This window comes from Periplaneta americana, chromosome 10 (genome assembly GCF_040183065.1).
Source record: "Periplaneta americana isolate PAMFEO1 chromosome 10, P.americana_PAMFEO1_priV1, whole genome shotgun sequence".
Taxonomy (NCBI): Eukaryota; Metazoa; Arthropoda; class Insecta; order Blattodea; family Blattidae; genus Periplaneta; species Periplaneta americana.
In genome coordinates this window covers 75,055,243-75,077,932 of record NC_091126.1, presented here as the reverse complement: position 1 = coordinate 75,077,932, position 22,690 = coordinate 75,055,243, and the positions used below count along the sequence as shown (strand labels likewise).

The window sequence follows — 22,690 nt, the reverse complement described above, 5'->3', positions numbered from 1 at the left end:
TTCTTTAAAGGTACTTTAGTAACACTAGTCAACAGACATTTTATATAACCAGCATGAAATTATGTAGCCCATTGTTGAATGATTCTGGTGCGTTGAATTCAAATGTAACAATAAAAATGTCGTATTATACATATATTTTTTATTAATGACATCCATTATTTTTTATGTATGTTACTGAAGTAGAATACACAAGTAATGAAAAAGGAATGTCTTTATCTCCACTGAAAAGTGTTTTATATACTTTCAGACTACATATAGGACATTAATGACCTCCCAACTCTCACCCATAACGATAAGTAGTCTTTTATTCGCTTGAAAGGAGTGAATACATGCGTTCCTCTGTATCCTCAGTCAGTCTATAAATAATGGTACAAATCAAGTTGTGTACATTTGCAAGCATGAGCCGGTTGCAAATACAAAGTTTTTTTCATTTATTTTAATTTAATTTGTGATAAAGATAATAGAGTACTGGACTGAAAACGATGCATGGAATTAATAAATTATCGAGTTTTCATACATACAAGTTCACGAAGTCTAAAAATGTTTTAACACCATGATGACATCGAAAAATATTGGATGTGGAAATCATCCAAATAACTTTTATTATATATGGGGCAAGTACATAATGAATTTACAATGAAGAAACATTACTTCCTCAATTAAAATACCATACAAGCTTTATTTTGACCATTCTGTTGGTGATCCTCCAAGACAAATCATGGGTTCAAGTTTATTTTCTTGTCTTGACACTATGACCAATTGCAACAATGGAAAATCATATGAAATACCTTTCACAGTCCCAATGTTATGGCGAGGGCTAAGACGTCATATCAGTGACTACTACTTTTGCCTCACAAAAATTGCTGTTATTTTTCCCCACCAAAACAAAACATTTAATAATTTATACAAACATTCTAACCGCCTCTAAGACAGTACCACAGGTGAAGACTTGCTCATCCCTCACCGAGCTACAAGCAAAGATTTAGAAGATTAAAAAACAACTGACAGTGGTGACACTGATCCATCAGCATCTGAGGAAGACAGAACCCCACACTTGATGAAATAATTTATTACTCAGTGCGTAATCTTAATCTTTCAAAACAGCAGGCAGAACGTCTTGGATCCAGACTGCAGTAACAGGCAACAAGTGTTTCAGCATTTAGAGATTGCGACATGCAGTTGCCATCATTTAATGAGACGCAAGATTGAGTTTGTGTTTACAAGGCATCATAGGCGGAGTTATGGGGGGGGGGGGTATGGAGGGCACTGCCCCCCCCCCAAACTTGTCTGAACTTTTTTTTTTCTGTTGACGTTAGAAAATATTGAATTCAAAAGATCTTTTTTGCTTTTGTTTAGGATTAAGTTTCTGTGCTTAAATTGACCAATTAATGTCTTCAGATCATGTGTCTGGACTATAATATTTATTTTTAATTTCTGAATGTATAAGAATTTCTATACCGGTACCTCATTTGAGGAATGGAAGCAGTGTAATGTTTCTTTTGTTCAGCCTGTACTCATGTGTTAGAAGTCTGCAGATGTTCAGGCTGCCACTTAGAGAAATATGAATAACATACTGCACAACAATGCAGAAAAAAGAAAAGTGATCCCGGTATAATGTGTAAACGTAAAGATGAGATTAAATAAAATAATTAGAGTTTATATTTCATATGATATCTTCAGGAAGGTAACTTCATATAAAAAAAGTTTCTGTTAGCACTGTTACATAGTTTTATCGATGCATGCATGTGTTTCTTTACGAGAGAGAAAAAAGAGGGAAATTTTTTTAAGTTATGCTATATTATAATTAGAGTCCTGCAAAACCGGTTGAAAGCCGAACGGACTTGCATAGCACTACTGAACGCCTGGCTTTATAGGCAGTATGCGAAGTACATCTGCTTGCGTACTGCCTGAGTATTCGGTTTAACGTGTATTCGAGTTGATCCGATCTCTCTGTGGGTGGATGGCTCTGGCGTATAAAATGAAGATCACAGTGAACCATCCAGATATTATAGCTGCGGATCATCAAGATGAACAAACAGCATGCAGCGTGAAACTACAGACGTTGTAAAGTGTAAATTGCAGAAAAAAAACTTTCGGTATCCACAAATTACCATGGTTGTAATTTTTGCTTACACTAGAAAACTGAATTATAATATTACAATAATGACACACTTAAAAACAGTAAACTTGATCAATAGTAAAACAAAAATAACTTTATACCTTCTGAAACCTACTACAACCAATGCTTTTAGTATGTTTACTATGACTAGAGAATTAAATGTAATATAGGTTTTCCATTCATTTAAGTGAACCTTATCGCCCCGTACAATCTGCAGGGTTATTTCACTTCTACCCTGTATATGAGTAGCTACTGTTTTGGAGGAATGCATTTAGAGTTAATAATTATTTAATTTTATGTTTTGTGATTAATTGTAATTCTATTTTGGATTTATTTTCTTATTATCTCTCACATTACACATTATGCTCATTTCATTTTCTACATACTAAATTGATGGAAAGATCACCAAACAACTCTAGCCTCTCTAGCAACACTTGTGAAACGAATATTGGCCATTCCATGAATAATTGTTTCCACCGAGCGTAACTAGTAAAAGAGATTTATTAATACATAAACACAAGAAGTCAACTCTGATCATGTAGTCTATGATAATAGGCCCTAATAATAATTGTGAACATCAAATAGTTGATATTAGCACGTGTGTAATAAAATAGTTCTTTGAATGACACTTGTTTTCTCTGAAGTAGATCTTTTCTATACAGAATGATTTGTTTCTAAACATTGCTATTCTTCTGTTATTCGTAGTTTAGAAATGTGTAAATTATACTTATTTTGTACAGAACAACCACCATTGGGAGCCAAAGTAATCGTATTGTTGAAAATAATATTACTGTTTATCTTTTTAAATTGATTTCTTAATAAATAATACTGCAACTGATTAGAATAATTAAAAAGCATGCAAATATTGTTTTAGAGGTAGGCCTATACATTTTTCTTAGTTTAAAGTACAAACGTCATAATGGACTTATGTACTTATTTCCTATTTTGTTTTATAATGAATTGTAATTATATTTTTTAATATGTTTACATTATGATATTTCACATTATACATTACGTCTATTTCCTTCGATGTCACTGTGTCCATTGTTCATTTATTTGTTACTAGTCAAATTACTGCAAGTTCGAAATACAAAAATAAATGTATTAAAGTGTCAAATTATTTGTATTCCTATTTGAAGCAAACATATTTTTGTAATTAAACAAAATAAATATCCTTCAATACTATTACTCTGCTTGTATAGCCTACTGAGAAAATGTTAAAAAGTTATTGTATGATGAAATGTACCTGGTGTTATTTGGAGATAGTATTTTCTTCCTCCTTATCATTTCTTTCTGTGTGAGATTTGTGTTCTAAATAATTCGCGATCTTACATGAACTTATGTAATATCGATCATTGGGTTATACAAATCGAACAAGATTCAGTCAATATGTGACGAGAAAGAGTTACAATGTAATCAAATGATGAAGTTATGACGTATACTGTTTAACACTGGTATGGAAAAACGCCAGCTATATAGTGTTTATTGGTAAGAAAAATATACATGGCTTGTGCACGTCTTGTTCTGTGAAAAACTATAACATTGTTTAACATATCTATAAGTAACTTTCATTAGTAACACTCTAAAAGTTTAAAATATAAACGATACTTATAAAGTTACTGCAAGTTCAGAATAATAAAGAAAATATATGTGTTATAGTGTCGAATGAACTGTAAGAATACTTGCAAACACTTTTTTTTCAATGAGACAACGTAAATTTCCTTGTTACTCCGGTTGTGTACTCTAAAAACGTTATTTTCATGTAAATTCGCCTGATGTTCTGTCTACTCTGCAATACATCAGGCATAATCGCTCGACAACTGAGTTATTCAGCCCGATGTTCATCGTAGCCGGTTGAGCTCCCGACCGGACGAATCTAAAGCCAGTTGTGTGCGCAGTTTTGTAGGTCTCTAATTATAATTTATAGAAGACCTACAGTTCAAGTCCTATACAACTCGGTCCGAAACATCACGGATGTGGATGTAACATTGTAAGAAACATGCTTTCGAAAATATAGTAATCATATTCCGATATACTGTACCACGGTCAAGCTATAAGATAAATGATGTCCCCCATAACCTCGTTATATAGGGATTCTAAGGTTTTGCTTTGCACCCCCCCCCCCCCCAAGGAAACTGTTCTCTCTCTGTCTATGCAAGGCATGAACAGATTGATGAAAGAGCTTGGATATGACCATAACTGCAAGGAATGGCGTATTTTCACAAACACTTCAGAAGTGAACTAGAAAATAGTGCTTTCACATAATAGGAACAAAATGTCACCCATTTCTCTGAATCGTGCTACAAGTTTGAAGAAACTTGTGAAAACATCGTAACTTTTAGGAAGGAATTTAATATTAGGAATATACATGGTTTGCCTGTCATGATGTGAAGGTAGTTGTCTTGCTTCTATGATTACAAAGCAGGGTTACCAACTACTCCTGTTTCTTGTATATGGGAGATAGTTGGGACACGAGAACTCATTACATTCAACAAGAGTAGCCCAAAACGAAAAATATTTACCATTTATTGGGTGAAAAAAATGTGACATCCTCCACTGAGTACTCAAGTAAAGTGATACTATCATTTTCTCAAATAAAACTCATACTAATAAACTTTGTTAAGGCTTTGGACAAAAACGGAAATGGGGAGTAAGCATATGGAAATAGGGCAACACCAGACAACTGGAGACTGATGAAGGGACAACAGACGAAGGAATGCACAGCTGTCAGCATGTCAAGAATCAGCTGTGATGTGAAGAGGTCAATATTATCTGCGCCGATGAGAAGCATGCAAAAACACAAAAGATATAATCTGAGGAATTGGTGTATGGAAGGGACTGAAATAAGGTTTCAGTTTGGGACAACTGGGAATATTATAAGGAAAGGTTATGTGAATACTAGTAGTTCTTTATTGTTGTAATGAAAGGGCAAATTTATTATGATGATATGTTAGTAAAGTGGGAAGGCGAAAAGCAAACGAAGTGTCACTACAAATGAGAGAATGGTATTTTGAAAGACTAAGCAAATCAATAAAATAAACTAATCAAATCATGTAAAATGTGAAGTGTTAAATAGGAAAAGTATTTATTTTTTGTAATGAAAAGTGAGAAGGACTCTAAATGTACTTATAGTTATTGTAAGTATGATAGACTGTAAAAAAGGGATGATCGATATTTGGAAAGATGAAACAGATCAACTGAATAAACAGTATTAAGAATAGTAAAGGTTTCAATAACTTAAAGAGTGAGAAGTGAGAAGTATTAGATAGGAAAAATGAGAGATGTGGTAGGATCATAAAATACGATTACAGTTATTTCAGTAAGAACAAAATTCAAGAAGAAACGTTAGTACAGTTGATCTGTGGGGAGAAATAACATAATAAGAACATACTCGTATTAGTGATGTTGAAAAAATAGTTTGGAAAAAAAACTTTTCTGGAGTTAATTTCACATCAGTCTGGTACATCAATAAAGTTAATGCAGGGCTGACGATTGGTTTCTCGTATGAGCATTTCACCCAATGAGCAAATGAAATTATGTGTGTTCTCTAGCAGGCAGGACTGCTATCCTTCTCTAAGGTGTTAATATTAGAGGAGAAAATTCGCTCCGGTGCAGGGGATCGAACACAGGTCCTTGGTTTTATGTATCAAGCACTCTAACCATTGAGCTACACCGAAGTTCAATCCACAGCACCGGATCGAATCCCTCTCCTCTAGTGTTTTTTCCTTTCTGGCCTGACTCCAAGTTCGACATGTATGTTGACATTTTTATATTAAGTCAACTGCCATTATATAAGGAGCACATCAGTTGAGCAACTTGGTTTCTCTGTAATGGTAACAATTAATATTAGAGGAGAAAATTTCCCTCCGGCACCAGGGATCGAACCCGGGTCCTTGGTTCTATGTACCAAGCACTCTAACCATTGAGCTACAATGAAGTTCAATCCACAGCACCAGATCGAATCCCTCTCTTCTGTAACAGACGTATTCTGTAGGACCAAAAAATTAATCTTTACGTAGATTCTTCTAGCAACAATGCATATTACTGTGGAATCCCGGCCACCAAGTCACTAAACTGAGTGTGCTCCTTGCATAATGGCAGTTGACTTAATATAAAAATGTCAACATACATGTCGAACTTGGAGTCAGGCGACAAAGGGAAAAACACTGGAGGAGAGGGACTCGATCCGGTGCTGTGGATTGAATTTCGGCATAGCTCAATGCTTAGAGCACTTGGTATGTAGAACCAAGGACATGGTTCAATCTCCGGCACTGGAGCAAATTTTTTTCCTCTAATATTAATTGTTACCGTAACAGACGTATTCTGTAGGACCAAAAAATTAATCTTTATGTAGACTCTCTAAGGTAGCAGAGAAGATAGAAGTAGGCAGTTCGTTTCATACTGATCAGGGGTGAAGTACTGTACATATATCCAATGGATGTTGCAAAGTGGAAACCTGGAACTTAGTTTAACAATATCTGCAAATTGTTATTTTTTAAAGAATCAGAATTGGGAGACGCACAGTGTGTTTTCTGTTTAAAAAAAAAAAGTCAGGTGTAGAAAATATAGCTTAAAATCTCATTGTGATGTGTTTCATGCCGAAAATTATAAAGGCATTGTTAGTGATGAAAGGATGAATAATTTATTCACTGAACTAAGTGAGGATGTAAGGGTATGTGGTATTATATTAATTTATATTTAAAGGAGCAGTCCGCGATAAAATTAAGTTGGCTTTAATCAAACACGTTTTTCAATCTAAGTAGAATGTAATTTGCCGCATGTCAATGCGAGGCATGGTTCTCGAGTTACTGACTCCGCACAAATACTTATGACGTCACAGCCACTGAACTAGTGTGATTGCGTAGTAGACCGAGAACATCAGCGAGTGCAGTGCAGCGCTTTGTATTAAAATAAATAATCTTCTCTCGCCGTAGTAAACGTGAACAGAATTTCGGACTTAGTTATGATTGTGTGAAGTCATGTTTTGCTTTTCATTTAATCATAAAACCAGCACATACCAATGCTGTGGTTTTATGTAGACGTATTTTCTTTTATATGAACGATTTTGAACTACAGTAGACTAAACAGAAGAAATTGTATCGTAATACAGTTTAAAATGCTGTGGTGTTGTGATTTTTCGTGTTCAGAGGGAACAACAAAAACAGAACATGAAGAAGGGGTATCATTTCATGTATTTCCGAACAGAGAAAAGTTACTGCAAAGATTTAAAACATGGGTGAAGAAAATCAACAGAAAAGGTTTTACACTATCGAAAACTACTATTGTGTGTTCCAGTCATTTCCGTGAAACTGATTTTGAAGAATCGTCTTTACTAAAAAGTCGTTTAATGAAAGACAATAGAACTCCTATAAAAATTAAGAAAACTGCTGTCTCTTTCCTATTTTTGAAAGAAGAATCTCCCCAAGACTGATCTGATCTACGCGCTCCTTTGCTTATAAATGAAGGAAGGTCGTCGAAGAAGCAATAGCAAGTTGCAGTGATGCATCTATAGCTGAAAATATTGACATGTGTGTAGTTCTTGATGAGGCTGAAAATTCACAGGAACCTAATATAAACAAAGTTGTGCAGTGTGAGATAGGGTGCGAGATGTTAAGAAATGTGTGTGATGAATCAGATGTGGGGGAGCAGAAACTGACTTAGAGACATATTTTCAAATAGAAGAAGAAACTTCAAATTCTAATTCATCGGGTTCCGAGGACGCTGCACATGAAACAGAAAGTAAATAGGGAGTCAATAAGTGGTTTTTTGTGTGTGTGTGTGTGTGTGTGTGTGTGTGTGTGTGTGTGTGTGTTCTGGTTAGCATTACAAATTTTGCTTTTCTTCTGTAATATTTGTCATTCCTCTTTTACAAATATTTGGTAGGAACAATAGGACCATTGCTGAAAGTTAATGCAGTGTGCCAGAATGCCCGTAATTGGGAGTGGAAGTTCGAACAGAGGTGAAGCATAGCAGTGAGTTCTGCGTTATACTTGTGCGATATAAGATACAAATTGTTTGAAAAATGTTCAAAAACTTTACAACTATGTTTCATCGGCAAGATAACATTTTATAAAATAATTTCAAAATTCGTAGAATCAACAGTCAGATGTACTTCAGATTCATGAACAACTTATCAATTCCCTAAAAGATAAAAACGTGCAAATCGCGGTGATGGCCTAAAGGGCCCCAATCCCTTTCTGTCATGTTCACACATTCACCCATACAATAGTGAGAGGGAATGGATCGAACCTGGATCCAGCGATTACAATGCTCTGAAAAAAGTTGTATGTAACCCTGCCCTTTTGAAAGACCTAAATCAGACTAATCAATTTTGTCACACCAGCAAATTTGAATCATACCATAACGAGAGATTGCTTTACACTCCTAAGAGAAAACACTTTCCATATGGTGGAACGGTAACAAGAACTATGATTACGATAATGGACCATAATTACAACGTGAAAAGAGATGTAACTGGCTCCAGACTTCAGGACTCTAAAGCCACTAAACGATGGATAGGAGACAAAACATACAGCTGGAAGAAAAATGTGTGGAGAGAAGATACTATACAGAAAAATGTCTTGGAAGTAGTTCTGGTTATCAACTGCCGCAATTCGATGATCCACATGTTTTAGAGGTTCCCCAAACATAGCTTCATGCCTAAACAGTGTGACTCAACAACTATGACGCAATAGAATAATATAAACCATGTACTAATTTATTGTTGACGTGAGATAAACACGTATTTGCAGTCCATTCATAACGAATATTTCACGTCTCACATACATTCACTTACTCAGTGAAGGCGTTTACTTAGGTTATAATGGATCGACATATTAAACCTTTTCAGTTTGAACCCTTACCTGACCCAAGTTTTTCTAATCACTATGAGTACGAAATTCAAAATGGGTAAGTTATTATTATTATTATTATTATTATTATTATTATTACTACAGTATATGCATGTGATAGGTCCTAAGTGTGTTAATAATAACTGACTAACGTATGAATATATATTTACTCGTTCTACGCTGCCTGTCAAACGGAACTACAATGCAGTCTTATGAAGCGATCAGTGGTTATGACATCAGAGCTTGCAGTAAGACCTTTAATATTTCGCAAACTAAAAGGCGTAGAGCGTTGCGACAAACACTGTTAATCCAAGGATTATTTTGGTAAACATCCTATAATATAATCGAAATATGGAATTTTATCGCGGACTGCTCCTTTAATATATTTTAACGAATCTAAAGTTCGATCCTGAACCATAATACAGGAATTATATTTTGTATGTCAATGTCAATTAATATTTGTCAGTAATCTATTAATATTTTCATTCTAATATTTGTAAATAATAAACTAAACCATTTATTCCGTTTTGTAGGAATTTTCTTCACCTGTTACCCATATAACAAGCGCACAAGCACACACACAATAATAATACTATAAGGAAGTTTTGTATAACAATACATTCTGATTTACTGTTTAAAAATTAAATATCACTATTGAGCAAGGTGACTTAGTGGTAAAACACTGAACTTGTATTCGAGATGTCCTGGCTTCATGTCCTGGGGCTGATCAATCTGTTAGGGGTTGACTCAATCATAAAACCTTGGAATCTGGTTATTCAAAAAGGTTAATGCTGGATTGGTTTCCATTTTCACTATAAATCTACAGATGCTTTGCAAGACATTAATTCCTACTATTTCTACACGTTTCTCACACGTGTTAGTAAATGGTAACAATCAAATGTAACAACAATAATGTTGAAAGTCGTACAACATTTTCGCAGTTAAAGAAGCTATAAATAAATCTCCTTTTGTGACCTTTAAACGCATTCGTAACTCCCAGAAAGTAACTGCTACTTCTAATAAGACAATAAATTTAGTTTAATTATAAATTCTAGTCAGTTTTAAATGTTAACCAAAAAGAGACAAAAACCGATAACAATTCTTTCTCATTCCTGACATACTGCATTATATGAATGAACATTTCCTGACATATCATGTATAGCATTATGCAACTTACTCTAACACAGCCATGTTGAAAGGATTCTGCAAGTTGCCCAGGTATTCTCCAATCATCTGCTTGCTCAGCCCCTTCCGAGATATGAGAAACCTCGCAACACCCTGTGGTGAGTTCTCAAGAAAACCACGACGAATGAGGTAGGCAATTCCCCTTTCAGGTTTCTTGTTAAATAGGTTAAGACCAACTCTATACTGACGTTTCCTTACTGTCTCTGAAACCTGAAAGTTAGAATATATTTATATAGGATATTATATTATAGTCCTTCAATTAAGAGAAAATTGTACCGGTATCTTTTCACAGACTTTGAGTGATACTATAATTCACATTGGAAACTACACAGTGAAGAGTTCGCTACATATTAAGACAAAGAATCTAAAATAAATATGCATTCAAGGTAGGAATGTAATTTAAAAAACAGTTGTCAAATGAAACCAGAATCACACAGAATTTGTCTTTTCAAAGAGATTTATGCTTAAAACAATTCAAAGAAATGTAAGAAGTTTAGGCAAAAAACAATTACATAAATCATTAAGAAGTTATAAAAAAAAAAGGCACCATCATATGTAAGAAAGCCAATATTGGCAGACAATAAATTCAGTAAATATTCAGATATAAACTGTCCAAATTATATGTATATAAAAGTAAATACCGTATAATTCCGCAGATAAGACGAGCTTCAGATGAGACGAGGCATAAATTTCGAGCACAATATTATTGTTTTAGCTTACATCTGTCCTTTAAGACGACCCCCAAAGCTATCAACTGTCATGGAAAAAAGTAAAGTGGAAACAGTGATAAAATCCTTCAAAAACTGCGGAATTTCTAATGCTATAAATGACACAGTTGACGATTTGTTATGGAATACTGATGACGAAGTCCGACTCACCACATTCAGAATGGGACCCATATGGCGATGTTGTCAACAGTGAAAGTAAGCACATACTTTCAGAGTTCTTTGTCTCAAACGACGAATGTGATTTGTTGTATTTTATAATGGTCTTACAGTCTATACAAAAGTAGAAAGGTATTGACAGTTCTCTCTTGGACACGTGGAAAGAGAGCGATGTTGTGAAGTTGTGCAGTGTGACTAATAGAGCCTCCTGTCTGCTGTGTCGGAATTGAGTAATGGATGAGACCTCGTAAGTTTGTATCATATGGACTCTATGACCACACATATAATAATAATAATAATAATAATAATAATAATAATAATAATAATAATAATAATAATAAAAGAGTGAGTGAATGCGAATATGATACATAGTGTGCAAGCGATATGTAAGCTTAGTATAAACTGTAATAAAGATTTCATGCTATAAATTTGAAATTATAAAGGAAAGAGTTTTTAGCTGCATGGACTACCTTACATCAGCTAATAATGTCTCGTGAAGAAGTGTCAGACCTACATAAATCTGAGTGTCACAATGTGGCAAACAGTACAGAAAATAGTGGGGCGTGTAGTATATATTAGTATCAGTAATAATGACGCAGCCTATTTCATTTTATCACTTAAATAAGGCGAAAGGTGATAGTGATGCTATTTCTGACAATACAAGATATATAAGAAATTAATAGCTTCACAATAATATCGCTAAATGATGTTATGTTAATCAAAATATGGACATTCATTTTAAAAATTCACGTATGCAATATTATTGACTTTCCGAGGTATATGCATACTTAAGTATGTTTGTTATACAAAATCTTGAAGAAAGATTAAGAATAACAAATATATTGTCAGTTCTCTCCATTAACATCTTGCAGCCACTGATTTTTTTATATTTAAAACCTAAATTCTTTATGATAGTGTGCAAAGAAGAAACATTGTTGTGAGAGATTCCGCATCTCGTAGCATCTTTTTTAACGTAGTCGGTATTATAAATACACATGCCGCCGGAATAACTACGAAAACAATAGGCACGGCAGAACACCAATATCTGCTGCGACACAGAAACGAAAATTCAACTCTTCCAAACAAAACAGCTGGCAACCACGTGCTCGCTATGAAACAACCGGCAATGCCGACCTGTCTCCATAGACTCTGATTGGCTAGTTTGAGCGGTTGCCATGATTATGCCTCGAAGCCACTGAACTGTCAATACCTTTCTAGTTTTGTATAGAGTGTAGTGTATAATTTTAAGGTCTCTGTTTTGTATCTGCCATATAAAACGATCCCCTATTTTGTGGGTATTTTTCATGACTGAACCATCATTTTATCTGCGAAAATATATGGTAAGAATTGAATATATCCTCCAGCTCTAACCACATATAACAAAAACTAATATTAGGCCAAAACATACTAAAAATATGTAATTAACAAAAAAAATTTGCGAAAGCTAAAGTGTCACACATTTTCATAAGACAAAACCAGCAAAATATTCTGATGTAAAGTGTTCGAGAAGTAAAATTTAAGTCAAAGAAGAAGTAGCTAAAATATTCAAGATGCAGAGGGTCTCGAGGATGTCATGATCAGTGTTATACTAAAATTTTCATCACTTTTGTCAAAATATGTATTCTATAAACATTTTAGAATGACATTCACACAATTAAAATAATTTCCAAGGCATCAGACAAATTGCCAGACAATTTCATGTTCAGACCAAAACTGGACAATACTTTGTTTGAACAATGTAAAAAAACGTGTTCCACTGTCAATTGAACTTGATAATGTATCACACTCAAGTGAAGGATCACCACTTATAAAATGACCATGTGTTACATGGCATTAGCAGTGACATTGGCAAATCCTCAACTTGAAGTGCACTTTTTCACACCATGATATTCTTGTAGACTAATCCCACAACCGAATAGTATTTTTTTGCGATTCAAAATTTGTGTCTCTCTTGTGCAGACACATGGTTTCGATTCCAAATAATTACTGTGTTATAACACACTGTACATTAAGAAAAGCAATTATGCAAAATACAATAAATGTTAGCAATGTCCTATTATATTAAATCACAAAATTGTTCGTTTATGTTAACGAAATTTTTGTTAAAGTTACACAATATAGTAACATATTTCATCGGAAAAATGAATTTTAATCATTATTTTCTTTCACACAATATACGAAATTCGTACTTCATTAACAACAGGTTTGTATTTGGTGAAGTATGTTAGCCCCATGCAAAGAAAATTTACAACAGATTTGCGAGAATTTCACTTCCTGCTGTAATGCAGTGTGAATCACCTGGGCAAGTAACTGATCGTATGAGCACACCCACATCTAAATCTACCTAGACTACGTTTGATAAATGCTATTTAGATGGAGACAATAAAAATTTCTTAATTAAATTTGGACCTGATTTCGCTGCTAATTAGATACATCACAGTGTGATTGTTTTTGCGTGTAGTTATATGGGAATATAATGATAACAAAGGCTCACATTCTTTCCATCACCAAAATTTGGCCGATGTATAGTAGCCTGGTTCAGTGTGTTGTATTTCTCAAAATTATAAATAATTCGTATTACAATTGGGACAATATTCATATGAGCTTATTACCTAAAATTACCTAAAAAAAAATAAGCCATTTAATTGCAGGTCAAATACAGTGAATTATGCTTCATATCTGCGTCCATGCATGCAAACAACCACTCTGCAGATCACACTAATTATTGTTAGAACACAAAATAATTATATGCACCAATTTCTTGAATTTAGAATGAAAAACGACGAACAATTTGCTAACTGCTAAACTATATCTTAGAATTAGTGTCAATGGTGATGAGAGATCTTTCTTTCAAATGTTTAGCTGAAAAAAAACAACAAAGAACGTACCTAGGTGTAAATACTATTTTGATCATAAACAAAAACGTAAAAATCATGTAATTATTCAAGCAAACACAAATGATCATTACAATGTAACCGAAATAGCATTATTAACATAAGGAAAAAAAAAAAAAAGGAAGATACGTCAGTAACAAATACAATAAAAGCTATGACATTTAACCCAAAACTAGAGTAAAACAAAATTAAGAATGTGTTGAAGCCAAAGAATCACGCATGCATGATTCGTTAAATATCTTCATTATATTGCACAGACAAAGCTTTTGATGTCATACACACAACAGCAGAAAGTTCTGTTAGCAGCTATCAGAAAATTTTATCTGCTAAGAAGATTCCCATGCACCTTTAGAAGTTAAAACATATGGAGCATACACCATTAAGTAATATGAATATTGGGATCTCGGGTGTTCAGGGTGAGGTTTTAACTGTGGGGAAGGTGTCTAACTGTAGAGAATGACGTAGATGTCAAAACAGAAGGATTGGTGAAAATTATACTACATTTTGTGACAACACAATAGAAATGAAACCTCTTAGAAAGAAACTTTGAGAATATGCCTGAAAATCTTGACGATTGTGGGGGTATACTTAAAAAAATAACAACTGCCTACAGCAGAATTAGAAAAATCTAGGCCAAGGAAAAAAATAATTTAAAAAATAGCAATGTGCTTGTATTCAGACTGAATACCTTGTACATAGAGTGTTGTCCTTGGGCTTCAACATGATCCTGTAGTGGAAGCTGATATGCTGCACTTGTGTGCGAGCGACTCAGTTCTTTACCAGAAGGTTCTGAAGAAATTTCTTGGTGGTCAGGTGAGCTTGACTGAAAAGACATAGCTACCATGAATAATAATTCTACCAACTGAATCATGATACGCCCTTGATTTAAGTCTGCGTTTTTCTCGTACTTCCAACCTAGATTCCTTAATTGTTTTTCAACTCACATGTTATTCTGGCAGAGTCCAGTTACATTATTCCAATGCTGCACAGCTTCATATTTTGTCCATTACACACTCCTTTCAATCGACATTGAAAATTTTGATATTAACATAACTAAACTACTGTTACAAGTTCCTAGATTTATGTTGTACATTTAAAAATGAACACAAGTATTCTAAGGCAGGAGATAAGCGCATATTGAGTGAAACGCTGTTGTCTAGGCAAATTATACTACAATTAAAGTTCACATTAGACTTTTGCCGTCTATGAAATGATTTCATATAATATATGAATAACTGATATATGTGCAACTTGTCTGCATACCAACATTTATTACAATTGATAAAACAGACATAATCTGGCCTTCAAAATACCTCACCTAAAGAATAAATCTACCTACTTAAAAATCACAGATCTAACCTAACTTACACAACAGACACAGAAACTCCACGAAAGAATGAACAATTTTGAGGGAAAAATTGTTCCGGGGCCGGGTATCGAACCCGGGACCTTTGGTTAAACGTACCAAAAGAAAGCTTGAAATGAAGTATAGAGAGAGAAGAATGACAAAATACTTATCAAATGAAATATGAACGATGTTAAAACATCATAACAATAACATGGCAAACACGTACCTTTGTGGATAGGCTTGGAGGATGAAACAAAGCTTTCCCACTAAATAAACAAAACAAAATGCCACACGCCCTGCACCATGCACAAACAAATGTAGAAATAGTTACAGAATACGACGAGAGGAGCCTATCAACCAAGCAAAACTCTAATTCAAAACAACTACTACTTTAAAAAAATTTAATATCTGTAATATATTTTGCCGCCTTCCTAGGAAGAGGCCTCTGCCCCAAGAGGACATTATGGGCTGAACTTGAACTTGAATATATTTTGCGAGTGGGCTCACACATGAAAGTACAATCAAGCCTCTAAGTCGAACTTCTATAACTACATTTTTCGATACTTCGAAGTAATTTATTTCTCAGTGGAATCATATATAATTTACATATAGTATTTTTTCTATATCTCGAAGAAAGTACACATTCTTTAACTCGATTTTAAGGTGAAAATGAAAGCATGTACACATGTGTAAGTAAAATTCAATGACTGTGATGAAATAATATTACTTTAACAAGCATTGTGCATTAGTAGTATCTTCTTTCCTTTGAAAGTATCATCCACGATTTAACCCATTAATACTAATCTTACCCCTGCCAATCACTACAAGCAGGTATCTCTATTATAACATTATAGCACAATGAGCACCACTGTGAGGACATAATGGCATGTCTGTAACATTATTCTTCTCAAACTTTGTTGTGAATTTCTAAAATCGTAGTCCTGAAAAGTAAACCTAAACTAACCTAACCTCAACTAACCCTAACTAACCCAAGCTAAACTAGCTAACCTAACCTGAACTAACCTAAGCTATCCCAAGCTAATGTAACATTACCAGGTTAGTTTAGGTTATGTTAGCTTAGTTTGGCTATGTTTTGTTTGGATTAGGGTTAGTTAAGGTTAGGTTAGGTTATGTTAGGTTACAGTCGAAATTACGTGTTTCCGAAATTTTGTTCTATTATCTTTCGAAATTGGAGCATAAAATTGACGTTTGTGGAAAAAAAAAAAAAAGTTCGAAAATCAAATTGTGGAGTAGTTGTCCTCCAGAATTACCAAAATGTTTAGAACTTTAATTAGGTGTAATCAGAAAACGGAAAGAGCACATGACACAGTGAAGTGAACACCATGAAGTTTTAATAAATTTAAGACATGTAAGTTAAAGTTACATTTGATCCCTGTGTTGAAAAGAGGTATTATTATTATTATTATTATTATTATTATTATTATTATTATTATTATTACACTAGTTCAAAATGAAAAATGAACACCCGGAAGCAATGGCCCCCACATGAAGTAAATTTTACCGAATAATTATACAGGTTGTACACTGCATATGATCAGATCACAGGATCATACACCTATGGACAGAGGCTACAGATTGTCTTGACAAACAACTTCAATATCTTGTGTAGCCTCCTTTAGCTACAATAGTCCTGCAATCGTGCATAGAGATGATCATAGAGATGTCTAATATCATTTTGGGGAATTGCAATAGTTTTCAATAAATATATTAATCGATTCTTATTGGAAGGTCAAATAATTGAATTAATCCAATTGTCTTAAAGTAGATAAAGCAATAATTTTCTTTAAATCATACTCAAAATTAGCCCCCAAACCAGCTATAAACAGGTTTATATATGAATATTTTTTTTTACATTTCCTTTGTCAATAATTTGGTTTACTTCATGTTTGGCTGAAACCTGTTTCATGCTAATTTCACCTGTTGTTGTAATTGGTTGAGGTTTTTGCTGGTATTGCAGACCAGACCAGACCAGACCAGACCAGACGCCATCCCATCATGTCGTACACATTTTCAATGGGAGATATGCCTGGTGATCGTGGTGGCCAGAGGAGTTTATGAATACCTTAGGGAGCACTATGTGTAATACGAGAAGTGTGTCCATGGGCACTGTCCTGCTGAAAGAGCATATCTATCTGACATTGTAGAAATGGCAACAGAATGGGCAGGATGATGTTCTGCATATATCGTGCAATGCTCAGGGTTCCCTCAACAAACACCAGAGGCATACAGTCATTGTAGGCTATTGCGCCTCAGACCATGATGCAAGGAGTTGGTGCTGGATGTGCTGCCATATAATACACTTTGGCCATTGCCCCTCTCCTGGTCGACACCGCACTTGCAAATAACTATCACTGACGCAGGCTAGAATCTGCTCTCATCACTAAACACAACTTCGCGTCATTCATCCCTCCAGTTGCGTCTTTCGCGACACCATCCGAGGTGTGCTGCAGGGTGATGAGGTGTAAGAGAAAGCCTGCTGAGCAGCACCCTTGATCATAGCCCAGCTTCCAGCAAAGGTTGCTGATGGTCCTAGCTGACACACTGAGTGTAACAGTGGCCCTAATCTGTGCTGTGGTCACCGTCCGATTAGCAATGGCTGCTTGTCTGATGCAGTGGTCTAGGCATGAATCCGTATGCTGCTCCAGAACCAGGATGATGAACATGTGCACCATCATTGGACCACCGGCACCAACAATGATACACAGCAGACACTTCATACCCAACATGTCGGGCAATTCTTCGGAAAGACCATCTAGCCTCCCCTCCAGGCCCACAATATGACCCCGCTCAAATTCAGTTAGTTTCACGAATTGTGCTCGGCTACATTGTCCTGGCATGTTTACAATATTTACTAAACACAGTACTATACTCGAAACAGACAACTCTTTCACCAAGTCAACTACAGTTGTCATGGGCTCAGAGTTCTTATGCTTAGTACTTGATTCCTACTCCTTCCACAGCTCAGCTCAGCACAGCACAGAACTTTGCATTGCATTTACTCCCTCTATCAATGCCCCATGCGAATATGGTGTTTTACGTTACTTCTTTAGAGGTATTCATTTTCATTTTCCACTAGTATATTAATATTATCATTATTATTATTATTATTATTATTATTATTATTATTATTATTATTATTACCACAATTACCATTATCCTTAGTAGTAGCAGTAGTAGTGCTGTAAGTGGTAGAATCACACACACGCACACACACAGAGATAGATAATAAAAGAATTTGATGGTAATCAAGTAGAATGGAAATAATGTACGCATAGACAATGATAATCACATGTTTGCAAAACTAGTACTATTAAATTTAAATTAAATTATGGTTTATTTAACGATGCTCGCACCTGCCGAGGTTATATCAGCATCACCAGTGTGCTGAACTTTTGTCCCGCAGAATTCTTTTACATGCCAGTAAATCTACTAACATGAGCCTGTCGCATTTAAGCACACTTAAATACCATGAACCTGGGCAGGGATCGAACCCACAACTTCGAGCAGCGAAGGCCAGCACTATACCAACTGCACTACCGAGGCCGACAACTAGTAATATTAAGTTGTTATTTTTCAAAGAATATTTTGATACAATTTACTGTAATTAAATAATTTCACAAAATAACTTCAATTACAGTAAATAATAAATTTTTTAAAACATTATTAAAACAAAATGTTTTAAAACTAACATTAATTTAAGAATTTCTCTTAAGGGCAATGTTGAAAGCCAGTGTCTCCTATTATTAAAGGTGCAATTTACTAATGTGCATTAATTACTTTCATTAAGACAAAGCACTCGCCTAATTCTGTGATGTTTCTTCCTTCATCACAATCATATACTAGAGAGAAAATGAAGTTAATCATTCATATTAATCGTACAAGCTGTACTTTTGAGCCCTAATACTGAATGAAGTTATGTTAATTTTGAAAAATCAACATGTATTAACTAAGTATTTTAACAAAGCAGGATGTTTATTTAATTAAGAGTTTTGTGGTGGAATATATTTTACATAGTTTGAAAATCATATCTTAGTTCCCATGAAGAGATTACACTGTGACCATTTTACCCAAGTTTCTTCATTAATTGCAGAAAAATGGCTTCAAATACTACAGACTACAATTACTTCAATGATAAGACATATGTAACATATATCCCAACAGACGAAATTCTTTTCTAAATCATATTCTGCATATTACTGGGAAAGCGAAGTAATTGTCTAAAATGATCATAATATGCCACTGAACACACAAAGAAATGTTTAGTCAGTCACTTAACAATGCTGTATCTACTATTCTATTATACAGCATTGGTGGGATTTGTGGTAGCAAAATGTCATCTGGTAAGGTGAGTCCGAAGATTCATTATGGCACTACCCAAAATTCGCCCTACAGTTAGACTAAATCTCTAAAAATATTCCAACTCTGGGTAATCGGTCCAAGTGGGATTCGAACCCACGTCCGAGCGCAACGTCAGATTACGAGTCACATTCGTTACCCTGAGACTACACCAGTGGCTTGCTCATATGAAGGCCAGAATAGTTTATAACATTAAGAGATAAGAAGCATTTCTAATCTGTCATAAGGAAACATAACTGCAACAAAAATAATGTTCATCTTGGATTAAGAAAAGGGCAAGTGAAAAATATCCATGCTGTTAGTCTAATCATTTCACTTGGAGATGAGTGTGTAACACAAAGAGAACAGCAGAAAAAAAGCAAACAGAAAGCCGCCCATAATTTTTATCGAATTGGAGCAAAATACACCAGAAGTTAAGAATCAAGATGCAACAGGACATGTTTTCTTTTGTGTGTGTTGTACGTATTTTAGGTTGCACCATGGGCTATATACCAATGCAAATAAGAATTAAGTGAAATTCTGGAACATACAGCTCATTACTAACCTGGCCTTTCCGTTTCCAAATTGGAGAGCATCTATGGCTACTGTCTTCTAGACTCTCACAAGTAACTCTGTCAGCAGAAAGACTACTATCACTGCCCGAAGATTGGACGCTAGATAAACTTCCATTTTCTCGTGTCTTATTCAGTCCATTGGCACGAAGAGGTCTTGTATCAGTCGATCGTGATGAGATAGAAGAAGTTCTTTTTGGCACCTCTGGCGGTATTTTCTGACCTTGACACCAAGGTCTCTGTGGAGTTCCAGGTTTCGGTGTCCAGGCGTCTTGTCTATTCCAAGCTACATTATTCTGATGGAGAGGTGAGGTGGCAATTGTTCGGCGTAAAGCTGAGTCCCGACTTAGGCTGCTGTCATGCCCAAACTATGAATAAATAACACTCATCACTTCATATATTTCTCACTCGTTCATTTTTTATATGCAACAAATACTTCAGACAACATGTAAGTATTTACACAACTCAATACTATTACTTAATTTGAACGTAAAATAATTTACACTGTCAACAAGAAACAAAGATGTTACTGTACTGTGTATACATATCCAAAAAAAGAGAAAGGAGAAGTGTAGGATGAAAGCGTGTCATTTGAGTACTCACAGATGTATTATCCTTCCTCTTCATGCGAGATTGTAAAATGTGAAACAAGAGTTTGAAACAAAAGTGAAGTTCATAAGAAGAATAGTAAATAGGAGGAGGCTGAAAACTCTGGAAAAATGATTCAGTGGTGATGTGTGAATATGTCCGTGAGTGTCCTAGTGAAAGAAATGGTAAGAACTGCCACTATGCACCAAAAGAGCATTCAAAAGCAAGGCAAGATCTCGAATTTTTATAAATAGAAAATTAATTTATAATAGAAATATTTATGTTTGCTGCTAATATGCACAGTGTTGTGCTTAAGAACTACAAGCAAAGAAGCAATACAATTCTGTGTTCAAAGCTTCACTTTAATATCATGCTTTATCATTAATAAGTTACTTATGTAAAGCATGAAGTACCAAACAGAAATTTTAACATAAAGGAAAATTTTTAAATGCATATTTAATTTCTCGACAAAGCTACTTGATTCCATTTATAAATCAATAGCTTTGAAAGTGCTTCGAAAAAATGCAATACTTATTTTTTAAGTTCTATTCCACTTCATTATCGAATTAATTAACTTTAACGTATTTATTTTATGCTTTTTTTTTTTTTTTTTTGCAAATAAAATTTCTAGGCCTGTTTTCAAATTAAGTTTCTATACTGAGTAATCCATTTACTTTCTCATTACACAAAATTATGTTGTTGCAGCGTATCCAATTCAGAAAAAAAAATTTAATGTCTACAACATAATACAGAACAAGTTCATTCATCGAAATTGTATAAACGCTGCATTCCTATATAGACAATAATCTATTGAAGTTAAGTCTTTTTTATTTTGTATTTACTCTCAGCACACTTGAGACCATAAAAATAGAATATGTATGTAGATCCAATGACAAGAGTATAAAAAGAAGTCTATAGTTATGAAATAGTAAATTAAAATATGATAAATTAAAAAAAGACAATATTTCATAAAAATAAATAAGCGTTAGATGATGTACAATTACAAAAGATATATGAAAAAATGTGTATACATATTCTCCAACTTCTTAGGTATCTGTGTCTCTCATGGAAGAAAATTTAATCTAAATACTCTAATTGGCACGTACTGAATGCACACCTACTGTACCTATACTGTTCTAATATGAACGTTTTTTTCTTCTGACAAGTACCAACTCAAAAATTGGTTCCATTGATATGTTAATAATCCAAACAATTTCCCAAGCCTGTAATTATGTAGCAGTAAAAGTGATTTTGTAGTTTTTTTAATTTGTTATTTTTACGATGCTTTATTAACTGCTACGGTTATCTAGCATATGAGTGATATGAAGATGATAATGCCAGCAAAATGAGTCCAAGGTCCAGCATCGAAATTTATCCAGTACTTGCTCTTAATGGGTTGAGGGAAAACCCTGGAAAAAAACCTCAACAAGGTAACTTGTCCCAACCAGGATTTGAACCCAGGCCTCCTTCTTTCACCGTCAGGCATGGTAACCATTATTCCACAGCAGTGGACGATTTTGAAGATAATTGTAACGAAAATTACACAATCTTAACCCATTATATCCCCATCATACAATATTTCATAATGTGTAACAACATATTTTGAATAGATTATAAGAACTGTCTTGGTTATACAGTATATAATTGCATTGTCAGAGGTGGTTATAGATGCCACCTCAAATGATTATTAAATCTATATCATTGTTACAAACCGCGCCATTAAACATAACATATGGACATTGTGGCAGACAGTAAGAAAGCATTGCACGTGCAGTACAATGGATATCTGCATTTTACAAAACTAACAAATAGATTAGCTTGCTAAAAACGAAGCTAATATAAAACACTATCAAAAAGAAATTAGATATCCACAAACAAATACACAGTATCTAA

At 34.4% G+C, this 22,690-nt stretch overlaps 1 protein-coding gene across 14 annotated transcripts in view; it reads right to left on the bottom strand.

Annotated features, from left to right (window-relative positions):
- siz (Brefeldin-resistant Arf-GEF family protein schizo) overlaps window positions 1-22,690 on the bottom strand; it is a 177,563-nt gene that overhangs the window by 39,508 nt on the left and 115,365 nt on the right. For 11 of the 14 annotated variants that reach the window (XM_069837699.1, XM_069837701.1, XM_069837703.1 and 8 more), the window contains 4 exons: window positions 20,813-20,830; window positions 20,203-20,577; window positions 14,622-14,756; window positions 10,148-10,365 (listed from right to left, as the gene is read on the bottom strand). In XM_069837699.1, the coding sequence (XP_069693800.1) occupies window positions 10,148-10,365; window positions 14,622-14,756; window positions 20,203-20,577; window positions 20,813-20,830 (746 nt within the window). The remainder of the gene's footprint in view (window positions 1-10,147; window positions 10,366-14,621; window positions 14,757-20,202; window positions 20,578-20,812; window positions 20,831-22,690) is intronic. The other 3 variants (XM_069837700.1, XM_069837710.1, XM_069837704.1) reach the window with 2 other exon arrangements.